The sequence below is a fragment of the Alexandromys fortis genome, unplaced genomic scaffold (genome assembly GCF_014885135.2).
Source record: "Alexandromys fortis isolate MF-2015 unplaced genomic scaffold, M_Fortis_MF-2015_v1.1 scaffold_70, whole genome shotgun sequence".
Taxonomy (NCBI): Eukaryota; Metazoa; Chordata; class Mammalia; order Rodentia; family Cricetidae; genus Alexandromys; species Alexandromys fortis.
The window spans coordinates 8,460,263-8,484,427 of NW_026067955.1; the positions used below are offsets into that span (position 1 = coordinate 8,460,263).

Consider the following 24,165-nt stretch of genomic DNA (forward strand, 5'->3'; position numbering starts at 1 on the left):
AGATGGCTCCATGATTAAGAGTACTTGTTCTTAACTGGACCTGGATTCGAGTCCCAGATCCCACATGGTGGCTCAAAAACACCTGATCCAACAAGCACATGTGTGGTGCGCATACATACATGCAGGCAGGCAGAACATTCACATGCACTTGCTGCTCTTACAAAAGTTTAGTTCCCAGAATGCACACGGGACACACACACAGAATTCAATTTCCAGTACCCCCATGGGACAGACAGATATACGCATGCACAGAATTAAAAATGAAATTGTAAAGTTTTTAAAAGATTTGTTTCTTTTAAAGGTTTATTTTATGTGTATGAGTATCTTGTTTGTGTGTGTGTGTGTGTGTGTGTGTGTGCAGTGTTTTTAAGAGACTTGGCTAAATAATACCATCAAATTTCTTCCTCAGCGTTCACTCAATCGGGTGTAGTCTCCCACGCGACAGGCCCCGCCCCGTCCTCTGCGTAAGCCTGGGCCTTCGGCCATATGCCCCGCCCCCTGGGTACGCATGCGCGTGGTGGGCCGCTGGGCTGAGGTGATGCTCTTGGTTCGGCGCTGCTGGGGTCCGCGGCTGGCGGTAGGGAGGCCTCGCTGCTCGTGTCAGACACAGGCCGGGCTCGGCGGCTCCTCCGGCGGAGACAGCCGGGGCTCCCGAGTCCGCAAGAAGCCGCCCTGGAGGGTGTTGTTCCTTGGCACCGACCACTTTGCCCGGGAGACGCTGCGGGCTCTGCACGCCGCCAGGTACCGGGCCGGGCCGGGGTCCCAGCGCCGAACCGCGACGGCGACCCCAGGGCGGGGAGGGTCGCGGGGTCCCGGGAAGGCGTCCGTGGGGTCCAGGCCCTACATCTCCTGCGCGAGGGAACCCCGGCTCGGAGAGGCCCGCCGGAGCCCAAGGCCGTGAGCAGGCCTGCTTAGCCAACACGGGCTGTGACTCCAAAGATCGTCCCTTCCCGGGCTTGCTGCGCTCCAGTCGGTGGCCTCCAGTTCCTTGCCTCTTTGCACGCCGTGTTTTCTAGGGCCAAACAGCTTCCGAACGAACCGTTTTCAAACGAATGCATTTCTAAGTTAGAACGGTTCCGTGTTCGTGTAGTAGTTAGGAGATTTGACAAACCGCGTCTGCTGGAGAGAGCGTTATTTGTAATCCAGCTTTTCCTGAAAGTCTGATATGTCCAGCGCCCCACTTCCCCCCAGCTTAAGGTTATTTGGTTATTTATCATTCCCTCGTTTCCTGGCGTCTCCCCTCCCCCGGTTCTGTCACCTTCATCTCTGCCGCCCTACACCTATTCTCTGGAACTGGAGTGACAAGACAGTTGTGTCACTACACACCTGGGTGCTATAAGGCCAGAACTGACTCCTGCCAGTTAGCCTCTTACTGCCAAACACATGCTGTAGCACATGTCCGCACTTACACACATATATGACACCTACCCCATTAAATAATAAAGTTTATTTTTAATTATTTTTATTTTATGTACGTTGGTGTTTTGTCAAGGGTGTTGGGACCCCTGGAGCTAGAGTTATAGTCAGTTGTGAGCTGCCATGTGGCTGCTGGGAATTGAACCCAGGTCCTTTGGAAGAGCAGTCAGTGCTCTTAACCACTGAGCCATCTCTCCGACCCCAAAAAGTTTATTTTTTTTAATTAAACGAAAAACCCTGTTTGTTGTTTGTACTAATTTTAATTATTTTAGCCATAAGTGAGTCGTGAGTTTAATTCTAAGAATAGTTTTGTTCTGCATGGAGTCTAGCTGTGAGCTGCTCATGCTGTCTCGTTTGTCTCTAATCTTTCTGATTCAGAGATGACAAAGAGGGAAAGTTAATTGAAAGCCTGGAGGTTGTCACAGTGCCTTCACCATCCCCCAAAGGACTCCCTGTGAAGCAGTACGCTATCCAGTCCCGGCTCCCGGTGTACGAGTGGCCTGATGTGGGATCCGGAGAGTACGACGTTGGAGTGGTGGCTTCCTTTGGCCGACTTTTGAGTGAGGCTCTTATTCTTAAGTTTCCCTAGTAAGTTTTATTTATAAGGAAATACAGTGTAGAGGTCATGCCTCTATGAATAGGTCTAGAACCCAAAAGGCCATAATGGAAATTTTTATTCCCCACCCCCTTCTGTTTGTTTTATTATTCTTTCCAGACAGGGTCTCATTCAAGGTAACTCTGGCTATCCTGGAACTCACTCTGTAGACCAGGCTGGCCTCGAACTCACAGAGATCCACCTGCCCCTGCTTCCTGAGTATTGGTGGTTTTTTTTAATTAAATTATTTTGCATAGATATTTTTATTTTATGTGTATGAGTGTTTTGCTTGCATAATATGTGTGTGTGTGTGCCCTGTATGAGCCTGGTGTCCAGGGAGGTCAGAAAAGGGTGTCAGATTCTCTGGAACTGGAGTCAGGGATAATTGTGAGCCACTGTAGTGCTGGGAACCAGTTCTCGGGTCCTCTCAACAGGTGCTCTTGACCGCTCGGCTAGTTTTAAATTAAGATTTACTGGTTGCTTATGGTGAGCGTGAACTTACCTTAGTTTTAGGGACGCAAACCTCAAGGTCATGTGCTTCTAACCCTACAGGTTTTAAAGTTTTGGTGATACAAGTGTTACGTATTTTGCAGATGATGATTGTTTTGAAACAGGGTCTCAATCTGTGGCACAAACTGGCCTAGAACTCACAGCAATTCTCCTGCCTCAGCTTTCCAAGTGTTAGGATTAATATGTGCCACCATACCAGGCTCTTGAAAGTTGAGTGCTGAAAGTGCATGTTAGTTTGGTAGCAGTAACTAATTCCCACACTAAGTTCTGCCTTTTCTAACTCAGTGGCATATTGAACGTACATCCGAGTTGCCTCCCGAGGTGGCGTGGTCCTGCCCCGATAATCCACACAGTGCTTCATGGAGACACAGTCACTGGCGTAACAGTTATGCAAGTTAGACCCAAAAGGTAGAGCTTATTAACGTGAATTTTGTCGTCTGTCTGGGGCCTTGGTGGTTGGGGACTGGTTGGAGTGTGCTAACTTGGGTGATTCCCCAGTGATTGTTCTGAATATTCCTAATTTCTAACATAAGCCTTATGTCTTTGAGATTCATACAGTCTCTTTAAAGTCCTTGTAAATTTGTCATTGGAACTATTAACACTTGGATTTCTTTTTTTTAAAAAAAATCTATTTATTATGTATATAATATTCTGTCTGCGTGTCTGCCTGCAGGCCAGAAGAGGGCACCAGATCTCATTACAGATGGTTGTGGGACCTTTGGAAGAGCAGGCAATGCTCTTTTAACGGCTGAGCCATCTCTTCAGCCCTCCCTTTACCCCCCCCCTTTTTCTCTTTTTTGGTTTTTCTTTTTTCTTTAATTTATTTATTATGTATATATAGTGATCTGCATGCATATCTGCCTGCACTCCAGAAGGGGGCACCAGATCTCATTACAGGTGATGGTGAGCCACCATGTGGTTGCTGGGAATTGAACTCAGGATCTCTGGAAGAGCAGCCAATGCTCTTAACCACTGAACCATCTCTCCAGCCCTCTTTTTTGGTTTTTCAAGACAGGGTTTCTCTCTGTAGCCCTGGCTGTCCTGGAACTCACTTTGTAGACTAGGCTGCCCTCAAACTCATAGAGGTCCACCTGCTTCTACCTCCCAAATGCTGTGATTAAAGACACGTGCCATCACTGACCAGCTCTAAACACCTGATTTTCTATAAAATGATGTAAATGACAGAAGGATTTGGAGCTTGTTTTTTTTTTTTCCCCCAGAGAGTCACTGTGTATCCCTGGTTGACCTAGATTAAAAGCGTGTGCACCCACACTCACTCGACCTTGCTTGTGAGGCAGTGTCTCAGATATTCCAGGGTGACCTCAAATTGGAATGGCTAACAGTTCAAGTAATAGCCTGCAATTAGCTCTCTTTGTGCTATGTAGACAAACATATTGTCCTAACAAGTAATAATGTTGGCTGCCTTTTTCTTGCTAGGTTTGATATCGGCCCAATTCTCAAGCAGGAAACCATCCCTGTGCCTCCCAAGAGCACATCAAAGGAACTGGAAGCAGTGTTGTCAAAACTCGGTGCCAACATGGTACAGTTCCCCCACCCCACCCCGGCTTTTCATGCGTTTAGAAGGCTTTTAAGCAATATGAGGGAAAGAGTGATCTTATGATTTATAATTTTTAAGCTTTATTGGTGGGGGAGGGTACATGGCAGTGGGATGGCTCAGCAGGTAAAGGCGCTTGCCACCAGGCCCAGCAACCTGAGAGAACCGACTACTGAAAGTCCTCTGACCGTCACTTGGTTCATGCGCACGCTATAAAGAAATAAAATAGCATGAGAAAGTGAGACCAGGACTGAGCTTACGACCAGACATGGTTATATTCACCTGTAACCTCACACTCAGGAGGCTGAGGCAGGAGAATCAGGAGCCCCAGGTTCATCGGGGTAATGAGATTCTGTTTTAACAACCAGCAGAGTGGTTCCTCTCCCTTGTTTCCTAAAAGTTAGCTCAGTATTTGTGACCATTGAGGACTGCAGAGTGGGTTCTTAATAAAAGCTTTCCAATAAAATAGGCGATGTTCAGAGGTTCCTCCATCTCATAGTGAGGTATTTATTCTTCCTGGGTCTCCTCTCTGCTCTCTTATACATCCCTTGCCTACTTCTCTCACTCAGCTACCAGCCACACCCTAGGAATCTGTACGTTTCCCAGCTTATGGTTAGGATTCCCTGTTCTGGGCATTCCCTTAGAAGTGACTTTTTATGGTGGCTGCCATTTATCAAGACTGTTCTAGATACTCTGTGATTTTTCTTTTGCACCCTCCCAACAATCCTCTGAGGTAATTGTCGCTGTCACTCATTTCGCAAACACAATGTTGAGAGGTACAGACACGTTAAAGAGCTTTTCCAGAATGAGAGCACCAGGAGGTTATTGGGTGGGATTGGAACATGCTCCCGTGAGGCCCCGCTGCCTCACATTGTGAGAGTGGTAGGAGCTCCACGCTGGCTGCCTGATAGATAGCCTGAGCTACCAACGCTGGCAGCAGTTCAGTGCCTGCGTCCACGAGCACAGGTCCTTACAGGGGAAGTCAGTTTGCCACCACTCTCTGCTGGGACATGGCACCGAACTGTGATGGGTCTGCTTGTCCTGCTGAATATACTCTGTGCTCTCTCTCTCCTTTTGTAGCTTATTTCAGTTTTGAAAAGTTTGCCCGAGAGTCTGAACAACGGAAGGCCACAGCCAGCTGAGGGAGTGACGTATGGTAAGTGAGAGCCACAGACACTCTGCCATCTTGTAAAGGTTTCGTTTGTCATGGTGGTGGCTGAAGGCTCTGACTTCATTGCTGTTTTGTATGTGCTTTCCCAGATAATGGTTGGTGGGCTCTCCCCCTTAGCCTATAGCTTCATCTTCAACATTTCCCCCGACATTTTAAGAAGCATGTAGATCCTGTTTGCTCCAAATCTTCCTGTCTGTATATGTAGTGTATATATTTTAAATTCTGATTGCTCACTAGCGGGTATAAATTCATCAGCATGCACTCTTGGAGAGGTGGCTGGAGTTAGGAGCAATGGCTGCTCTTGCAGAGGCTGCAGATTAGACACCCAGCAGCAATATGGCAGCTCACAGCCATTGTAACTCTAGTCCCAGAATATCTGATGTCCTTTTCTGACCCGTGTGGCACTACATGGATGTGATCCACAAAAGGCATACATGCAGACCAAATGCTCATAGGTCTAAAATGAAAATAAAAATTTTTAATCCTTTAAAATGAAGAAGGCATTGAACATGTCCTGGTCGGTAGGTAGTATCCAAAATCCAGTCCACACAGGTTTTCCTAAATGTCCAAGAATCGATTTTATATCTGCTTAAAACACACACACACACACAAACTAGGATCAAGGAACACATTTTTTTTTAACTTTTAAATTTTTATTTTATGTGCATTGGTGTGCATGTATGTCTGTGTGAGGGTGTCAGATCTTAGAGTTACAGACAGCTGTGAGCCGCCGTGTGGGTGCTGGAAATTGAACTCAGGTCCTCTAGGAGAACAGCCAGCTACTGCTGAGCCATCTCTCCAGCTCCCCTCCTCCCCCCGGAACACATTTTTAAGACTGCTTGAATCTTTAGTTTTTGCTAGTATGATCCTAATTAGTTACCAAGACATATACAATTTTTGGTGTGTTTTGAGTTTCTTTTTTGTTTTGAGTCAGGATCTTACCCAGGATAGCTTAGAAATCACATCCATCCTCCTGCCTCAGCCTCCCAAATGCTGGGATTATAGGCATGTACTACCACACCTAAAAATGTAGTTTTTGAAAAACAAATTTTAATATCAAAAGGGCTCAAGGTGTAGCTCCAGAAGAGTGTTTGCATAGTGCTGAAGCCTCAACCAAATAATAACAAAGATTCTTCTGAGTTAAGAAGAGATTGCCTTAGGATTCAGTTGCTGTCAATCTTTCTTTTTGCTTTGTTGTTTCTGAATTTGGCTTTTTGAGTCATGGTCTCATGGAGCCCAGGCTGGCTATATTGTTCAGGATGACCTTAGATTCCTGCTTCTCCTGCATTTATCCCCCAAGTTATGGACTTACAGGTGTATGGCATCACACTTGGCCTTTTTGTTTATTTAATTAAAAAAATTATTAGTGGTGGCACATGCCTTTAATCCCAACACTTGGGTGACAGAAGCAGGTGGATCTCTGAGTTGGAGGCCAGCCTTGGTCTACGGAGTTAGTTCCAGGGCTCTCGGGGCTGCACAGAGAAACCCTATCCAAAAAACAACAACAACAATTTACTATCTTTCTGCTTTTAATTAATGCATTTACCTTTTATTGATTTTTGCTCTTGACAATACATCTTTGATACTGCTTCCTTAATTAAATTTTTTTAAAAAGATCTTTTTATGTGTGTGAATTTTTTGCTGCATGTGTGTATGTGTGCACCACCACATGTGGATAGTGTCAAAAGAGGGTTTTCTGGAACTGGGGTTGCAGATGGTTGTGAGTCGCCCTGTGGATGCTGGGAACCAAAGAGCAACAAATGAGCGCCTGTCCAGGCCCTGTTTTTTTTTTTTTGTTTTTTGTTTTTTGTTTTTTTGGTTTTTCAAGACAGGGTTTCTCTGTGGCTTTGGAGCCTATCCTGGAACTTGCTCTTGTAGACCAGGCTGGTCTCGAACTCACAGAGATCCGCCTGCCTCTGCCTCCCAAGTGCTGGGAGTAAAGGCGTGCGCCACCATCGCCAGGCTTTTTTTGTTTTTTGTTTTGTTTTTATCAGCAGAATTTTTTGTTGTGTGGATCTATTGTAATTTATTCGCAGATCCTGTTAAGGCTGTGTGAGCTGTTTCCAGTCTTTCATCCAGCAGATTAGACTGAAGTTGAGTGGATCTCCAGTTCAAGGCCAACCTGGGCTAGCTAGTAAAACCCTTTCTCAGAAAATGAGTAAATAAAATACTGGAGTCGTTTTACTGTACATGGCTTCTGCGAGTGACGTTGATATTTTTATATGCTTAGGGAGTATTTGTATGCTTCATATTTCCTTTTCCAAGGAGGAACTGACTGCTGCCCTTCTTTCTCCATCAGGATTCTCATTTATTCCTTTTCACTTATTAGGAGTATTCTATTTTATTTTCCTTTTTTTTATTGTTTTACTGCGCTATACATTTTTCTCTCCACTCTCCTCTCTTTCTCTCCTTTCCCCTTCTACTTGGGTCTCCCCTGACCCCCATGTTCCCAATTTCCTCAGGAGATTTTGTCTTTTCTCCTGCCTATTTAGATCCATGTATATAATACTAAAGTTTAGCCTCTGTAATATGGACTACATGTTCTTTCAGTTTGACATTTTTTAACTTTAACTTATATTTTTTCCCCCCAAGACAGGGTTTCTCTGTGTAGCTCTGTTGACCAGGCTGGCCTTGAACTCACAGAGGTACGCCTGTCTCTGACTCCTAAGTGCTGGGATTAAAGGTGTGACCCACCACTGCCTAGCATATTATTTATTTTTGTCTTTTAAAAAATGCTTGCTTTATTTTATTTATTTGTCTAGTTTTATTTTTTGAGACAGAGTCTTACTTTGCACCCCTTGGCTGTTCTGGAACTCGCTCTGTAGACCAGGTTGGTCTTAAACTCACAAAGACCTGCCTGCCTCTGCCTCCAAAGTGCTGGGATCAAAGATGTACACCACCACAATCTGCTAAAAAGTTTGTTTCTATAAGTCTAACATAACCATCTTATTGCTCTGGGCTGATAAATTGTTTTCTTCATTTATTGTACAGAGGCAAATGTGTGTGCCATGGCTCTGTGTGACCAGAGAATGGTTTTCAGGAGCTGGTTCTCCTGCCATGGAGGTTCCAGGCTATGAGCTCAGGTTGTCAGACTTGGAAGCAAGCACCTTTACTTGCTAAGCTGTCTTGCCTGCCCTCTCTGGAGTTGAGTCATAGTTAGAAGGGTTCCTCTCTGGGGTTGTCAAGTCTACTTTTACGCCATATGGTAGCAAGTTGTAGGCATATGCCAAAGTTGAGCATTCTCTTCTGCTCGTGATTCAGCCTCACTCTTATCAGTTCATGAACACGGAACCATGTTCATTCTTGCTCTTTTCTCATCTCTCAGCCCCTAAGGTTTCTGCTGGCACCAGCTGTGTCAAGTGGGAGGAGCAAACCTCAGAGCAAGTACTCAGACTTCACCTCGCCATTGGGGATATAGTGAGTTGAAAGTTTGGATTGTGTTTTTACCATATTGTTTCCTTTCTGGGTATTTTTATTTAGGAGTAAATTTTATAAACTAAACCTAGGAAATTTTCTTAAACGTTAAATTTTAAGTTTTGACCAAGGTCTTGGAATTCACAAAGTGCTTTCAGGTGTACATTCTTCAATATTTCCTAAGCAGGTTTGATTCCCTGTCATAGACAAGGAGAATAAAAACAAGATAAGGAACTTAGGTGTGGCCAGTTAGTAAGTAGTGAACTTTAAGTGTTGTAACTCCAGCTAGTTTATTTTTCTGCCTCTGGTCAGTATTTCATAAAAAGATTTTTGGGGGTTTTTGATTTTTTTTTTTTTTGGTAGAGGGTTGTCTGTTTTATTTTATTTTTTTGAGACAGGGTTTCTCTGTGTAAAATCCTGGCTTTCCTAGAACTCACTTTGTAGAAGATTTTATTTTTAATTATGTGTATATGTGTGTTCAGGGTAGGGTGTATGTGTATATGTACGCGCATAGGCATGTGCACGATTGCCATACCTATGGAAGCCAGAAAAGGGCACCAGATCTCCCTAGTGCTGGAGTTTGGGGTGACTGTGAGCCATCCAGCATGGACACTAGGAACTGAGTCTGGATCTTCTGCAAGAACAGCACTTACTCTTCTTTTTTCTAACATAATTTATTTATTGATTCTTTGGGAATGTCATATCATGCACCCCAGTCTCACTCATTTCCCAGCCCTTCCATGTCTACCCTCAACCCTTGTAGCCTCCCCCACAAAAGAGAAGGAAAAAATTAAAACAGTAATAATAATTAAAAAAAAAAAAACCACTTCATTCCTGTCTCGCTCACCTCTGTATCACATATTCAACTGTCATAGTGGCACTGGGAGCTGTGGTGTATCACGCACATACTCTTTTGCCTAAGCAGCTTTTCTTGCAAATGTTTATTGCAGTGAGTTATTGGTCTGGCTCAAGGCCTCTGGCTTTTGCTGCACCATCAATACTGGACCCTCACTGAAACTCCTCTCAGATATCCTGCCACTGTCCCAAACCATGAGGAGAGCACTTGCCCTTGACCGCTAAGTCATCTCCAGGCCCAGATTTGCTTGTTTGTTTGGAGATCAGGTCTCACTTTGATCTAGACTGACTTGGAGCTCACTGTGTAGTCTACATTGCCCTCACATTCAGGCATCCTCCTGCATTAAACTTCTGAGTGCTGGGGTTACAGATAGAAGCCAATACCTGGCTTCTTTGTTTCTTTCTCTTCCTTCCTTTCTTTTTTCCTTCCTTTCTTTTTTCCTTCCTTCCTTCCTTCCTTCCTTCCTTCCTTCCTTCCTTCCTTCCTTCCTTTGCTATTTGTTTATTTATTTTGAGACAGTTTCACTGTGTAACCCAAACTGGCTTTGAACTCTAGATCCCTCTGTTTCCACACATATACTTAATGTTTTAAAAATTCAGCATCAACGTATAGTCTGAAAATAAGTGAACACAGAGAAACTGAGAGAAATAATTTCCTGTTATGTTGATTTTTATTAAACTTTCAATCAACAGCACATTGTTTGTTTATATTGTAAATGTGTTAAAGTAGCAAAGATGGCATTTCACGTTGTGGTGAGTGGATTATCTAATAAATAGTACTACTGGGGTGGCTAGATAGCCCTTGCCAATGGAAGCCGTTTCTTTTTATTTAAGATTTATTTCATTTCTTTATGTGTGTCCTTGTGTGTCTGAGTATATGAGCATATGTGTACAGGTGCACATGCCCATGCATGCACAGAGACCAGGAGAGACCATCTGATGCTTTGGAGCTGCAGTTACGGCAGCTTCCTAGGTTTCAGGCTTGTGTGGATACACATATGCACGTTCGTTCTGGAGTGTTCATCCTCTGTGGAAATGGAAGACCCTCTCTTCCAAAGCAACATATCCTTAGATCCAAATTTTGAAGTCAAAATACCATTATGTTGGTTTAACTTTGTAGTCCATACAATGAAATGTCTCTCTGTAGTTAGCTCCTTCACGGTCAAAAAATTCAAAGAAAACACAATAATATACATAATCCAGACTCCCTGTGTATATTCCATGTTTACGTGGCTTATTTTTCTTACTCTATTACTTTTTCTACAAGTTAATATTTATTTTATTATCTTTACTCCTTTAATCTATGACTGTACTCTTTTATATTACATTTACTTTCTCTTTACTCTTTTTCTTCTCTCCCAAGCCTATATACATTTTTTAAACACTCTGTCTTGTCTAGAGGTCTTTTATGTCTTAATCTGTCTTTATTGTGTATCTGTAATTATTTTCTGACCAGAACTGCGTCTTAAAATGCTAAGTGCTAGGGCCCTGCCTACTTGCTCTGCCCAGTCCAACATGGTGGATGTCCATTCACTGCCTCTGAGACTGCCGGGTAGGAGCAACTCTCACCACCTCGACTCTGATAACCAACCAGTTGGCACATGCTGCCACCAAGTAACTTGCAGCACGATACCCACAAACCCCATAAAATGCTCAGCCTCCTGAAAGAGCCAGAGTTCGTGCAGCCCAGGAAGCCACCATTTCAAAACTGTGCAGCTTTTTTTTCTTACCGCTGAATCAGGAAAACCTCACTTAAAAGAGCTGCAGCATGCCGCCAGAAAGCAGAACCCATCTGAAAAAAAAGTGCTGCTAAACTTTGTTTTTTAGTGTCTAGAATTTCTTTCCAAGCCCTCTCAGGTTTTATATGGATTTAGTCAGCCCCATGTTGGTATGCCAATTTGTCGTAGGAGGCTGTTTGTTCATTCCCAGCTGCTCAGCCCCGAAATAATCACACAGAAACTGTATTAATTAAATCACTGCTTGGCCAATGACTCTAGCATATTCCAAGCAAGCTCTTACATATTAAATTAACCCATTTTTTTTCTTTTTTTTTTTTTTTTTTTGGATCTTTTGAAACAGGGTTTCTCCGTAGCTTTTGGTTCCTGTCCTGGAACTAGCTCTTGTAGACCAGGCTGGCCTCAAACTCACAGAGATCCACTTGCCTCTCTGCCTCCCTAATACTGGGATTAAAGGCGTGCACCACCACCGCCCGGCAAATTAACCCATTTTTATTATTTTGTATTTTACCATGAGGCTCATGGCATACTGGCAAGGTTCTGGCTACAACTCACATCTTTCTCCTGTGTCAGTTCCATGGCTTCTCTTGACTCCGCCTTCTTTCTCCCCACATTCAGTTTAGTTTTCCCCTCCTAGCTCTACTCTTTTGCTCTATTACACAGGCCAAGGCAGTTTCCTTATTCATTAACCAATAAGAGCAACACATATACAGAAGGACCTCCCATATCAAAAAGGTATGTGTTTCTAAAGGTGTCTCTACAAAGCCATCTCTGTATGTGTGTACACGTGTGTCTGCCATGGCATGCATGTGTTGTTCAGAGGACAACTTTCAGAAATCAATTCTCTCCTTCCATCATGAGTGGCTGTCAGGCAGGACTCAGGCCATCTGGCTTAATAGCAAATGTCTTCTACTCAGCTAGCCAGCTCTGCAATTTAGAAACTGGCAGCAAGAAGCTGCTGTCTGAAATAGCAAGAAATTAGAAATAACTGAAATGTCTTTTATAAAGATATTGTAGATAGGATGCTGAGCACATGCTCAGGTGAAAGAGACACACATACACTGACAGCCATGTTTCAGGTCTTTGTGCTAATAACATTTGGTGTGAGGAGAATAATATGGAGACATACACATCAAACTGTCACAGTGCCTTCCTTTTTTTTTTTTTTTCGTTTTTTTTCAAGACAGGGTTTCTCTGTAGCTTTGGAGCCTGTCCTGGAACTAGCTCTTGTAGACCAGGCTGGCCTCAAACTCACAGAAATCCATCTGCCTTTGCCTCCCAAATGCTGGGATTAAAGGCCTGCGCTGCCACCACCTGCCAGCACTTTCCTCTTGTGGTGAAAATATAAAATCCTATCACTTTCTGAAATTTTAACACAAATATTTTAATTCTTGCCTTCATATTGAGCATAAATTATTTTGGGGGTGGCCTTTTTGGTTTTTGTTTTGGTTTTTTTTTTTTGAGACAGGGTTTCTCAGTAGCTTGGATCCTGTCCTGGAACTAGCTCTGTGTAGACCAGGCTAGCCTTGAACTCACAGAGAAACACCTGCCTCTGCCTCCCAAGTACTGGGATTAGAGTTGTGCCTGGCTGAGCATAAATGTTTAATTGGAAATATTAAGGCTACTTACATAAAACTTGAGATCTTATACATACTGCAGAGACGAAACAGACTGTCATATTCAGGCTCTGTCTCAGCAGATTTGCGATTGAGCATCCAGTTCCTCAGAACGTGGAAGAAAGTCAGAGTGAGTTAATATGCAGCAGGGTCAAAAGGCCTTGGGCGCTGAATGCATTCCTTCATAAGTCCTTCATTCCAATTGCAGGTTCCATTGCAGACACTCTGGTTGGAGAACACCGTTAAACTTCTGGATCTGGTAGAAGTTAACAACTCCATCCTCACAGGTACTTTTTTTTTTTTTTAAATATTTATTTATTATGTATACAATGTTCTGTCTGTGTGTATGCCTGCAGGCCAGAAGAGGGCACCAGACCTCATTACAGATGGTTGTGAGCCACCATGTGGTTGCTGGGAATTGAACTCAGGACCTTTGGAAGAGCAGGCAATGCTCTTAACCTCTGAGCCATCTCTCCAGCCCCCCCTCACAGGTACTTTTGAATAGCTGGCAAGTTTCCACTACAGTCCATTTAAAACTGTGTCAGGTTTGCCACTCCACCCATATTTCTAATTTTCCATATCCACTAAACATAAGGATTTGTGTTTTGGTTTTTTAGTGCAGTAGTAATAACACCTCACAGACACTCACAGTCCCTTGTCTTACCCTTTGCAATCATCACATGAACCCTGGAGGCTGGAGCTCTGTGTCCTCTTGCACAGGACCAGAGAGCTGTGGAATGACTTAGTTGATTTCGTGCTGGTGAATATCATAGTGACAGTGCAGCGAGAGCAAAGCATCCCAGCCTGCAGTTCCTTCTGAGGTCCCTCAGCTCTTCTGTCTGTGGGCTGCAGTGGGTACTGTTCTAGTCCAGAGGCAGTGGGAGGACCCATTGTAAGTCTTCGACATCCTGTGAGTTGTTCCACTGCTAGGCAGTTCATCTGTCAAAATGACAGTGCTAAACAGATTGAGCACTGAAGGTGATCCTTGGGAGACGGAGCAAAAGACTGTAGTGCCTTATGTGTGGAACACTTCCTTTGGGTCCGTAATGTAGCCAGAGCACCTGGCTCTAGGTTTGGGTTTGCAGAGTTGGGACCTCAGTAAGTGTGTCCTTTCCATCATTAGTTCTGCCTCTGAAGATTCTTTTTGTTCATTTTTTAAATTTTGTTATCAGTGCTGGAGATGGAGCCCAGGGTCTTGCAAGTGCCATACCTGTTCTATCCAACTACCAAGATGTTTTTGATTTTTAGGAAGTGCCATGATTTATTTCTCTGTTTCTCTTGTGTTTTTCCCTGTCTCCCCTGTTAGACCCCAAATTAACAGGACAAACTGTGGCTCCAGGGTCAGTGGTATACCACAGACAATCACAGATGCTGCTGGTTCACTGCAAGGTACGCTGACTCGGCTTCCAGTTATTGTGCTTGTTTTACTGACTTTGCAATTTCTTTTTCCTTTTCTTTTGAGATGAAATCTTACTAAGTAGCCTAGGCTAGCCTTCAACTCAATGTGTGGCCTAAAACTGACTCTCCCGCCTCAGCCTCCTGAGTGTTGGTATTGTTGGGTCCTAAAGCCCCACCAAGGAGGAGGTCGCCCCAAGAGACACTCTCAGCACAGTTGATGCAATAGCAAGAGGAATTTTTATTCTGACACAGCAGAGGTCCCTTAGCCTTGAGAGGAGAAGGACGCCCGCTTTGTCTATTACAAGCTCTTTTAAAGGAAAAACCACAAAATCAGGGAGGAAGTAGTACAGAATCAAAGGGAAAGTCCAAAAATCATTTGTCAACTATTTTGATTAGTTCATTCAATGGTCAGCTAACTCTACTTGATCAATGTTATGGTGATTACAAGGAGGAACACCTGCAGGTCATCTCACCCCAGTTCCAGGGTCCGGGTCTATTGAAGAAAGACTACAAAGGGGATGGAAAGTACTTAAAGCTTCAGTGCACGTGTGGTTGGTTACCAGGGTCCTGGTTCCCAGGAAGCGGGGTGCAGTAATGCTAAGGGCCTGGATCCCAGGAAAGGGGGTGCAGTAATGCTAAGGTGCCTCAAAGTCTTTCAGTATTAGAGGTATGTACCACCATACCAAGCTTTCCATTTACGATTTGTGGTGATTTGAATGAGATTGGCCCCCATGAGCTCATATATTTGAATGCTTGGAACTTTTTGAAAGGATTTGAGGGATTAGAAGGGAGTATGTCATGGGGGATGGGCTGTAAGCCTATGTTAGGCCCAGAGCTCTCTCTGATTATGGATCAACTACTTCAGCACCAAGCATTAAATTAAATGCTTTAAGAATTGCATTGGGCCAGGTGGTGGTGGCACACGCCTTTAATCCCAACACTCAGGAGGCAGAGGCAGGCGGATCTCTGTGAGTTCGAGCCCAGCCTGGTCTGCAGAGCGAGTTCCAGGACAGGCTCCAAAACTACACGGAAAAACCCTGTCTTGAAAAAAAACAACAAAAAAAGGATTACATTGGTTGTGTGGCAGTACTCGTGCGTGCCTTTAATGTCTGCACTCAGGCGGATCTCTGAGTTCAAGGTCAGTCTGCTCTACAGAGTGAGTTCCAGGACATCCAGGACTACACAGACAAACCTTGTCTCGAAAAACCAAGAAAAAAAAATTGCATTGGTTATAGAGTCTCTTCACAGCAATAGAACACTGATTAAGACACTAATTTCGTTAAGATTTTACTTAATGATTTACCAGATTAAGCTAATAGGTAGTTTTCTTAAACAGTGGAATCTCCAGCATAATTTTTGAAAGTGATAAATTTTATCATTGCTACCCATAACAATGGATTTCTGAAAGAGTGATTTTTTAGTAATTTATTAATAAGCTCCTATTTGATATTAGTTATCAGAGCATCTTCTTGAGTGACCACACAGCCTGAGTCCCACTTTAACCCTCAACAGTTAGCAAGGGCATTGTCCTCATCATGTTCTGTTGCTGTGAGGAAGCACCACAGAAGCAGCTGTGGCTGGGGAACTTGTGAATTTGACTCTTACCATTTGTTACTTTGGAAAAGTCACCCTCCAGCTGCAGACATTCAGGCATTGCTTTCTCTCTCTCCTCTCTCCCTCTCTCGCTTTTTTATATTTATTTTTATGTGCATTGGTGTTTTGTGTAGGCAGAGACTGTGCATTGGTTTCCTGGCCACCCAGACCCGAATAATCACACAGAACTGTATTAATTACAACACTGTTTGGTCGATGGCTTAAGCATATTTCTAGCTAGCTCTTACATCTTAAATTAACCCATTTCTATGATGTTACAGACAGTTAATGAGCTGCCCTGTGGAAGAGCCTCCCCAGTTCAGGCATCCTTTTTCTAACCTAGCTGACATTGAACAGCTAGCACTGACATCTGCCTACCTCTTAGATTATTTGTTTTTAGATTGAAAAAAATATTGTATGAGTATGAGTGCAGGTGCCCATAGAGGCCAGAGTGTTGAATCCCCCCCAGAGCTGGAGTTACATGCAGTTACAGGTAGTGAGCTACCTGATAATGGGTCCTGAGAATCAAACTTGGTCCTTTGGAAGAGCAGTGCACACTCTTAACTGCTGAGCCAGCTCTTGGGCCTTGGTTTGTTATGATTTGATAACTATTCACAGTAAGATAAGTGGACCTACTCAGAAGACTAAAGCACTTTGCAAATAGAACTTTTTATTCTATTCCCTATGTTGAAATAGGTCAGGGCAGTTGTTATTCCTTCACGAGGAACCTTTAGAGACAAGGTATGTTCTTTGCATCTAGTAAAAGCAATGGTTTCTATTATGCTTTGGGGGTTTTGGGGTTTTCTGTTTTTTTTTTTTAAGATGGGGGTCTCACTCTGTATTCCTGGCTTGCCTCAAACTCAGAGATCTGTCTAGCCTGCCTATTTCTCCAGTGCTGGAATTAAAGGCTACACCACCATGCCTGATACATTTTATAAAGTACAGTTTATTTCATTTTCAGGTTTTGCCCCCACTGTCTAGTCACTGTCTGTCCTTTGCCCTTTAGGATAGCTGGATTGGAGTACGATCAGTAATGCTTAAAAAAACACTAACGGCTACTGATTTCTACAATGGATATTTGCATGCGTGGTACCAGAAAAATCCCCATGCTCACCCAAGCCAGTGCAGATTTCAGACTCTCAGACTTCCAACAAAGAAGCATCAGAAAACCAAGTTGTTGCTATGCAACAGTGCATTAAGTAGCTAGAAAGAAGATGGGCAAGGACCTATTTCACACTTGAATTTAAAAGCTTTATTTATAAGCAACCGACTTTGAAAGTTGACATCATTTGGAGAAAGCGAAAATGGTTATCAAGACGGTGGACACCATTGGAGAAAGGGAATATGGTTAACAAGATGGTAGACACCATTGGAGAAAGGAAAAATGGTTATCAAGATGGTGGATACCGTTGGACAAAGGGAAAATGGTTATCAAGATGGTGGAAATTCTGAGCTCTCCATTTTTTGTGTGTAACAGTTAAAAGCAGCCTTTTCTATGTGAATAACAAAAGAAATTTAATAAAATTTGTATTTATAATGTTCAGCTTAAAAGATATTCTGTGTTTTGAAGAGCAAAGCAACTAAATGGTATGTCTATAGTCTAAAAGGGTATTTAAAAATGGTACATGTTGCCAGCAGTGGTGGTGCATGCCTTTAATCTCAGCAGTCAGAAAGTAGAGGCCAGCCTGGTCTACAGAGTGAGTTCCAGGACAGCCAGGGCTACACAGAGAAACTGTCTTCAAAGCAAACAGAAATGGTGCGTTCAAAGACTGAGGGTCTAGCTAAGTAAAGTGCCTGCTTAGTCTGTGTTAAGTTCTAGGTTTGATCCCCACCACCACACAAATCACACCTCGAGTAGCACTCAAGAAGTGGAAGCAGGACAATCAGAAGTTCAAAGTCATCCTCAGCTACATAGCAAGTTCTGCCAGACATTCCTCTTTGGATTTTTATCATTGCTGGAAAATATTTACTTTACCTCAGATTTAAAACTGAACTCAGGTTTGGGGGGATGTAGCTCAGCTGGTAGGAGACTTGCCTGCTGTGTGCACAGCACTAGCTGCACCTGCATCATCACACAAATGCGACATGGTGGTATACACCTGTAATCCCAGGACCAGAAAGTCAAAGCCATCACTACAAAGCATGTTTGAGGCCTGCGTGGGACATATGATCACTTGTCTATAAACAAAAGCAAATGGAAAAAGAACTCTGTTGCTAGTCTCTAGTTGAGTGACTCGGGACAAGTTACCTAAATCTTTAAAACTCCGATTCTTCAGCTTAGGAATGTGGGAAATAAATAACTGCCTTGCAGAATGGTATTACACGGGGAACGCCCAGGGAAGCACCTGGCACAGACTGGATACTTGATAATTGGTACCTTCTGCTGTCACCTTTCAAGGTGACTACACCACAGGGTGCCCTTATCTTGGTCAGACACTCTGGGTACTAGAGGTGTCTCTGAGATTAACAACATTTTAGTGGGTAAACTGAAAAAGCAGATTACATTAATGTGAACCTTATCCAGTCAGTTAAAGATGAAAGGCTGGGCTGAGGTGATAGATCAGGGGTACAGTGTCTGCTGCAAAAACATAAGAACCTGAGTTTGGGTCCACTGCTCCCACATAGAAGCTGAACATGGTGGCATACTTCCATAACCTCAGTATGGGGGCAGCAGAGACAAGTGGATCCCAGTGACTCACTGGCTAGCCAGTCTAGCTCAGTGAACTCCAGGTTCACCAAGAAACTATCTCAAAAAGGAAAAGCTAAGAGGGTACAGTAGACTTTAGACTTGAATAGAAACTTGCTCTTCTGACACATAACCCTGTTGACCTTTGAATGGCGTCATAAACCAGTGGTTTTCTACTGGGCTGGGGACTCACTGGCTTTCATAACCTTATGAACCAGCTACTTGTTATAAATCCGTTCTGTTTCTCTGCAGAACTTTTACTACTTATGTCATTCTGGTGCTGCTGTTTTCCACTTTTAGACCTTCTACAGTACTTTTCCGCTAGAGGCAGCCACAGCTGGAGGGGACCCTTTACCCCAAAAGGATGAAAATGGTTTTGGATTGAGAAAGGATCTGTGTAACTCAGAATTTCATCTCATAGACGAGGGGCCGAGTTCAGGCAGCTACATTGTGAGGATTCAGAACCCAAGGCCATAGATTTTTTAAAAATAGTTATTATATTCATCCACGTGAGGTCAGTTTTCTCCTTCCACCATGTAGGTCCTGGTTACAAGACTTGGTGGTAAGTATCTGTCCACTGAGTTATCTTGACAGCCCTAGACCCCTAGACTTTTTTCTAAGGATTTATTTGATTTGGGAGACATGTTTCTGAGCACAAAATCTAGCCCTTGAGAACAGCTGTTGGAAGATATCCTTACTGCTTTTATACTTTATACTTAGGGAAATACAATGTGCTTTAGCTGTATTTCTTTATATCCATCAAACAATTTCCATATGCAGTCATAATTTTGAGTGGCAGAAACTTGTAGTCAGTAAACCTAGCCTTGGCCCTACACTAACTGAGCCTAAGCTGCTCTTTTATCCTCTTGATCTGTCTCCTGCTTGTGAAATGACAACTGTCTGCTCTGCAGAGACGGTCAGGAGGCACAGAACACAGACGTAATGCACCCCACACACAGCTTGGGTCTTCCAGCTCATTCAGTATATTTAGTATAACTTCATGCTTGCTGAGTGCATGCCAACTGTCTAATGACCTGAACTCTTTGCCTTCACGGTAATCCTGCGAAACAGAATAGTCCATCGTTTCTCCGGATGGGGCTCTTTTCCATGGACTTAACCCATCCATTACCATGCATCCCTTTGCACGTGACTAAAACAGAATTTAACATTTATTTTGTGTTTGTGTGTGCCACTGTGTACATGTGGAGGTCAGAGGACAACTTTCAGTACTTGGTCCTCTCCTTCCATGTAAGTTCAGGCTTGGTGGCAAGTGCCTTTAACCACAGTGATTCTTATGCTTGGTTATAGAACTTAATTGTCTATACCAAAGTACAGACAATTGGTACGAGATAGTTTTAAAAGGCATTTAGTTTGTATTTCACTGTGGCTTTAAAAAAAAAAAACCTGACATTTACTGCTTTCTGTAGTATCTTGCTAGCCTTACACTGCTCTTATTATTATTGACTCAGTGAGATACTGTGTTGGCAGATGACAGAGAAAATAGATACTTTGCTTTAGGGACTTTAATTGTTAAAAGTTAGTGATGGGGGCCTGGAGAAATGGCTCAGGTGTTAAGAGCACTTGCTGCTCTTGTAGAGGACCTGAGCTCAGTCCCCAGCATCCATGTTGGGCAGCTTTACAGCTTCCTATAACTTCAGCTCCAGAGGATTCGGTACCCTCTTCTGTACTCCCTGAACACCTACCTGCACACATGTATACATACAGACAGACGTACACGTACACAGAATAGATCTAGAGTCAGCCGTGGTGGTACATGCCTTTAATCACAGCACTTGGGAGCAGAAGCAGCTGAGTCTCTGTGAATTCAAGGCCAGCCTGATTTACACGGTGAGTTACAAAACCTTATAATGAGACCGTGTCTCAAAAGCATAACTTTTATGTGGTGTTAGGGATTGGAACTCAGGTCCTCGGGCACAGCAAACATTCTTTTTGTGTGTGACAGAGTCTCACTGGCCTAGAACAGAAATCCACCTGCCGTTGCCTCTCAAGTGATGGATGCTCCCCCTCCCACCACCACCACTACCACCCCCACCCGCTCACAGGGAGCAGGGAGTAGGAAAGATGGCTCAGTAGTTAAGAGCACTTCCTGCTCTTACAGAGGACCTGAGTTTGTTTCCAGAACCCATGCTGTGAGTTATGTGTGTGTGTCTTGTTTGTCAGTGATAGAATCACAGGGTTCCATGCATGCTGGGCAAGCACTATCAACTGAGCTATATAGCCTCAACCCCAAATTCAGGGATCTTAATTCAGAGATGGCAACTAATAAATTATTAATCACAAATAACTTCATCTTCAATATTCTGTCTTATGGGCCTTTAAATCACAAACTAGAGCGTAGCAAGCCAGCAGGTCTAGAGGACTTGTCTACTGTCTGGTTCCTATAACCCACTGCACTCTGACAGATTCCACCTAGCAATGGGGAAGCAGCACTGTCTAGTATGTTAGCACAGCAGTCAGTATCCTGGAGAACTGTAAAAAGATGGTGATTTTCAGGGCTGCTGTAGAAATGGCTCAGTGGATAGTGATTTCTTGAGCATAAGGACCGAGTTCAGATCTCCAGCAACCATGCAAAAGTTATCCTAGTAGCCTCCTATTATCCTCTGGTTATCCTAGCAACTCGAAGATGAGGATGGGAAGATCCTGGGCCAGCCAGCTCTTCAGTGAGCTCCAGGTTCAGTGAGAAACTGTCTCAAGGCATAAGGTGGGAACAGTCAAGGAAGATACTGACATTGACCAATGACTTCTCTTAACCACTGAGCCATCCCTCCAGCCCTTTATGTCTATCTTTCTCAGATATGTATATGAATGTTCTGTGTGATTTAAAACAAATGTTATCTTGTCAAAAGAGAAATAAGCCCAGTGTGATAGCACACACCTGTAATCCCACAGTTAAGGAGGCAGAGGCAGAAGGATAACTATGAGTTTGAGTCAAGCCTGTGGGATGGGGGTATTCACCAGAGAAGACTGCTCGGACATGGGCTGAAGCCGATAAAAAGTCTTTATTAGCTGGTGTGACTACACTGAGTGTTCAGGATCCCAGTGTAGCCCCAAGCCTTTCTCAGGGTGAGCTTTTAAGCACAAAAACCATGATCTGGGTTGGCATACACTGGATAACAAGAACAGTTAGCTAGAAGCGGAGCCACAAAGCCAAAGAGCGAGGTTAATACATTTAGAGACTTTCCCATAGCGAGGGACTGTGATGGATTAGGTCTTTGTTTTAGTGACTGGCAGATGGTGCTGTGCACATGTTGAATTTTACAGACTGAATGGCACCTCAATCATGCAGTCAGTTGTGCTAAGGTCTGGCACCCTGTTACCCCTGGTCTTTATACTGAGTTCCAGGCCAACCAGGGCTACAGAATAAAACTGTGTTAAGACACACACCCTGCTCTCATTCCACCCACCAAAAGTTTGGGAAATTCCACAAGCCACTTGGCCCTCTGTTTACTTTGCTTGGCATTCACAGCATATTTTGTGAACATCCAACTTTCTTTCCTCACACAGGCATAGATGTTGTGGGAACATCCAGCACATGCCACTCAGGACAGCTGCAAGTTCTTAGCACTCTGCCCACCAGGTCTGTCTGCTCTATGGCCCGCCTGGCTCAGAAGTCTGCCGCCCACATTTGTGGATTACCAGACAGCTGGACACACAGATGTTAAATGCTCTGTGTGGAGTCAAAGACTGGACAGTGTGCTTGCCATGTGTTGTAGAACAACTGAGGTCCAAATGACCCTATGGGACTTTTCTAAGGGACACAACACATTTTAGGTCTTTCCTATTATAATAAAATCAAATATTTAGCAAAGCCGATCTACCACGTGCTTGGGGAAGAGCTCTCAGTCTTCTTGAGAGCTGGTAGAATTTCCTTTAAAGTGCTGTATCTACCACTTTTTGCTATAATTTTGAGCAATTCAGTTAGCTTTGAGATACAAAATCACTAAAGCTTCAATTTGAGATCATTTTGCCTTAGCCTTTTAAGGGCTGAGACATCACGATGCTTTGGGGGAAATGTGTCTGGGATTTATCTAAGTTCTAGACTGGAACCTAAGACTTGTGAGTCATAGATCAGTGGTTTTGTTGTGTTTAGACAAGATCTCACTATGCAGCTTTGGCTGGCCTAGAACTCAGTGTGGAAACCAGGCTGGCCTTGAACTCAGAAAGATCCACCTGTTTCTGCCTACCAAGTGCTGGGATTCACGGTAAACACTAACACTCCTAGCCAACCATGACTAAGGATGCAGTTCACTTGGCATCCTCCTCGACAGTAATTTCAAAACAGTTGTCTGAGTAAGGGCAAAGTTCATAGGTCCTATTAACAGGATAGAAGTGTTCTCTAGGACTGGAGAGACGGTTCAGTTGTTAACACACTAGCTGCTCTTCCAGAAAATCAAAATTGAGTTCCCAGTACTCAAGTCAGACTGCTCACAACCATAGGCAATTCCAGCTCCAGGGAACACAAAGCCCTTCTTCTGGCCTCTGCAGGCACCAACATACACACATGAGGGTAGGAAGTAAAGCCAAGGAGCTGAGAGGCTCAGACATTGAGTATATATTACTCTTACACCCAAGCTGGACAGCTCACAAATGCCTGAATGCCAGCTCTTAGGGATTCAATACCTCTTCTGCCTTCCTTACACACTACACTCATGTGGATCACATGCTCACCCCTCCACACACACAATTAAAAATAATATTTTTAAGAATTCCCTAAAACATTAGGATCTTGCTTTACAATTCTTACAAATTTTTAAACAAGAGTTACAGGTAATTCAATATGATCATACATTATTTCAGAGCAAAACTGTATTTACTGAAAGGAGTCATGACGTCTGCAACATCTTTTGTAAGAACAGTGATTAGAATGTGCCTTACAGAAAAGGACCTGTGTCTGAGGGCAAGCCTAGTGGTGATTATGTTCCCCTCAACATCAGCACAAAGCCGCAAAAGGAGACAGGTCTTTGAAAGGAGGTCCGAGGAGGCCCCCGGTAACTGCACAAAGGTAAAAACAAAATTGCTGAGAAAAAGTAAGTAGTTGAGAAGAGGAAGAAGATGGGAGCATGAGAGGGAGACAGACTAACAGGGTGATGATCAGTATGAAAATGTCCTAATGAAGCTATTGTTATTAATTAATTGATATATACTAATTAAGAAAGAAAAGAATATATAGCCGGGTGGTGGTTGTGCACGCACGAGGCTGGGCAGGAGCAAAGGCAGAAAGATCTCTGTGAGTTCGAGGCTAGCCCGGTCTACAAAGTGAGTTCCAGGACAGCCAGAGCTGTTACACAGAGAAACCCTGCCTCCAAAAACAAAAATAAAAAAACAAACAAACAAACAACAACAACAACAAAAACCAACTAAACAAAATATATAAAGCTCCATTCACCAAAGCTAGGACCCGAAGGTGTCTCCCCTAAAGCATGAAGACACCCGAAAACTGAAGGCAGAAGCAGGTCCCTGGAGCCTACCGGCCAGACTTTCACACTTCAGACAGGTGACCTAGGACCGACCCTTGCTCAGCGTCTACCCTGGCTCCAGCCTCTGTATCCCTCCAAATCAATTGAACTCAGCCAGCAAGGACGCTCTCATCCGGGGCTCC

General features: G+C 43.6%; 1 protein-coding gene across 1 annotated transcript; it reads left to right on the forward strand.

Moving 5' to 3' along the window:
- Positions 1-399: 399 nt before the first annotated feature.
- On the forward strand, positions 400-17,402 carry Mtfmt (mitochondrial methionyl-tRNA formyltransferase). Its single transcript, XM_050151990.1, is given in 10 exon segments — positions 400-741; positions 1,795-2,004; positions 2,807-2,929; positions 3,959-4,061; positions 5,157-5,232; positions 8,573-8,664; positions 13,077-13,155; positions 14,175-14,257; positions 16,866-17,027; positions 17,030-17,402. Coding segments are annotated over 10 exon segments (1,194 nt in total). The 5' UTR covers positions 400-508; the 3' UTR covers positions 17,063-17,402.
- Positions 17,403-24,165: the final 6,763 nt, after the last annotated feature.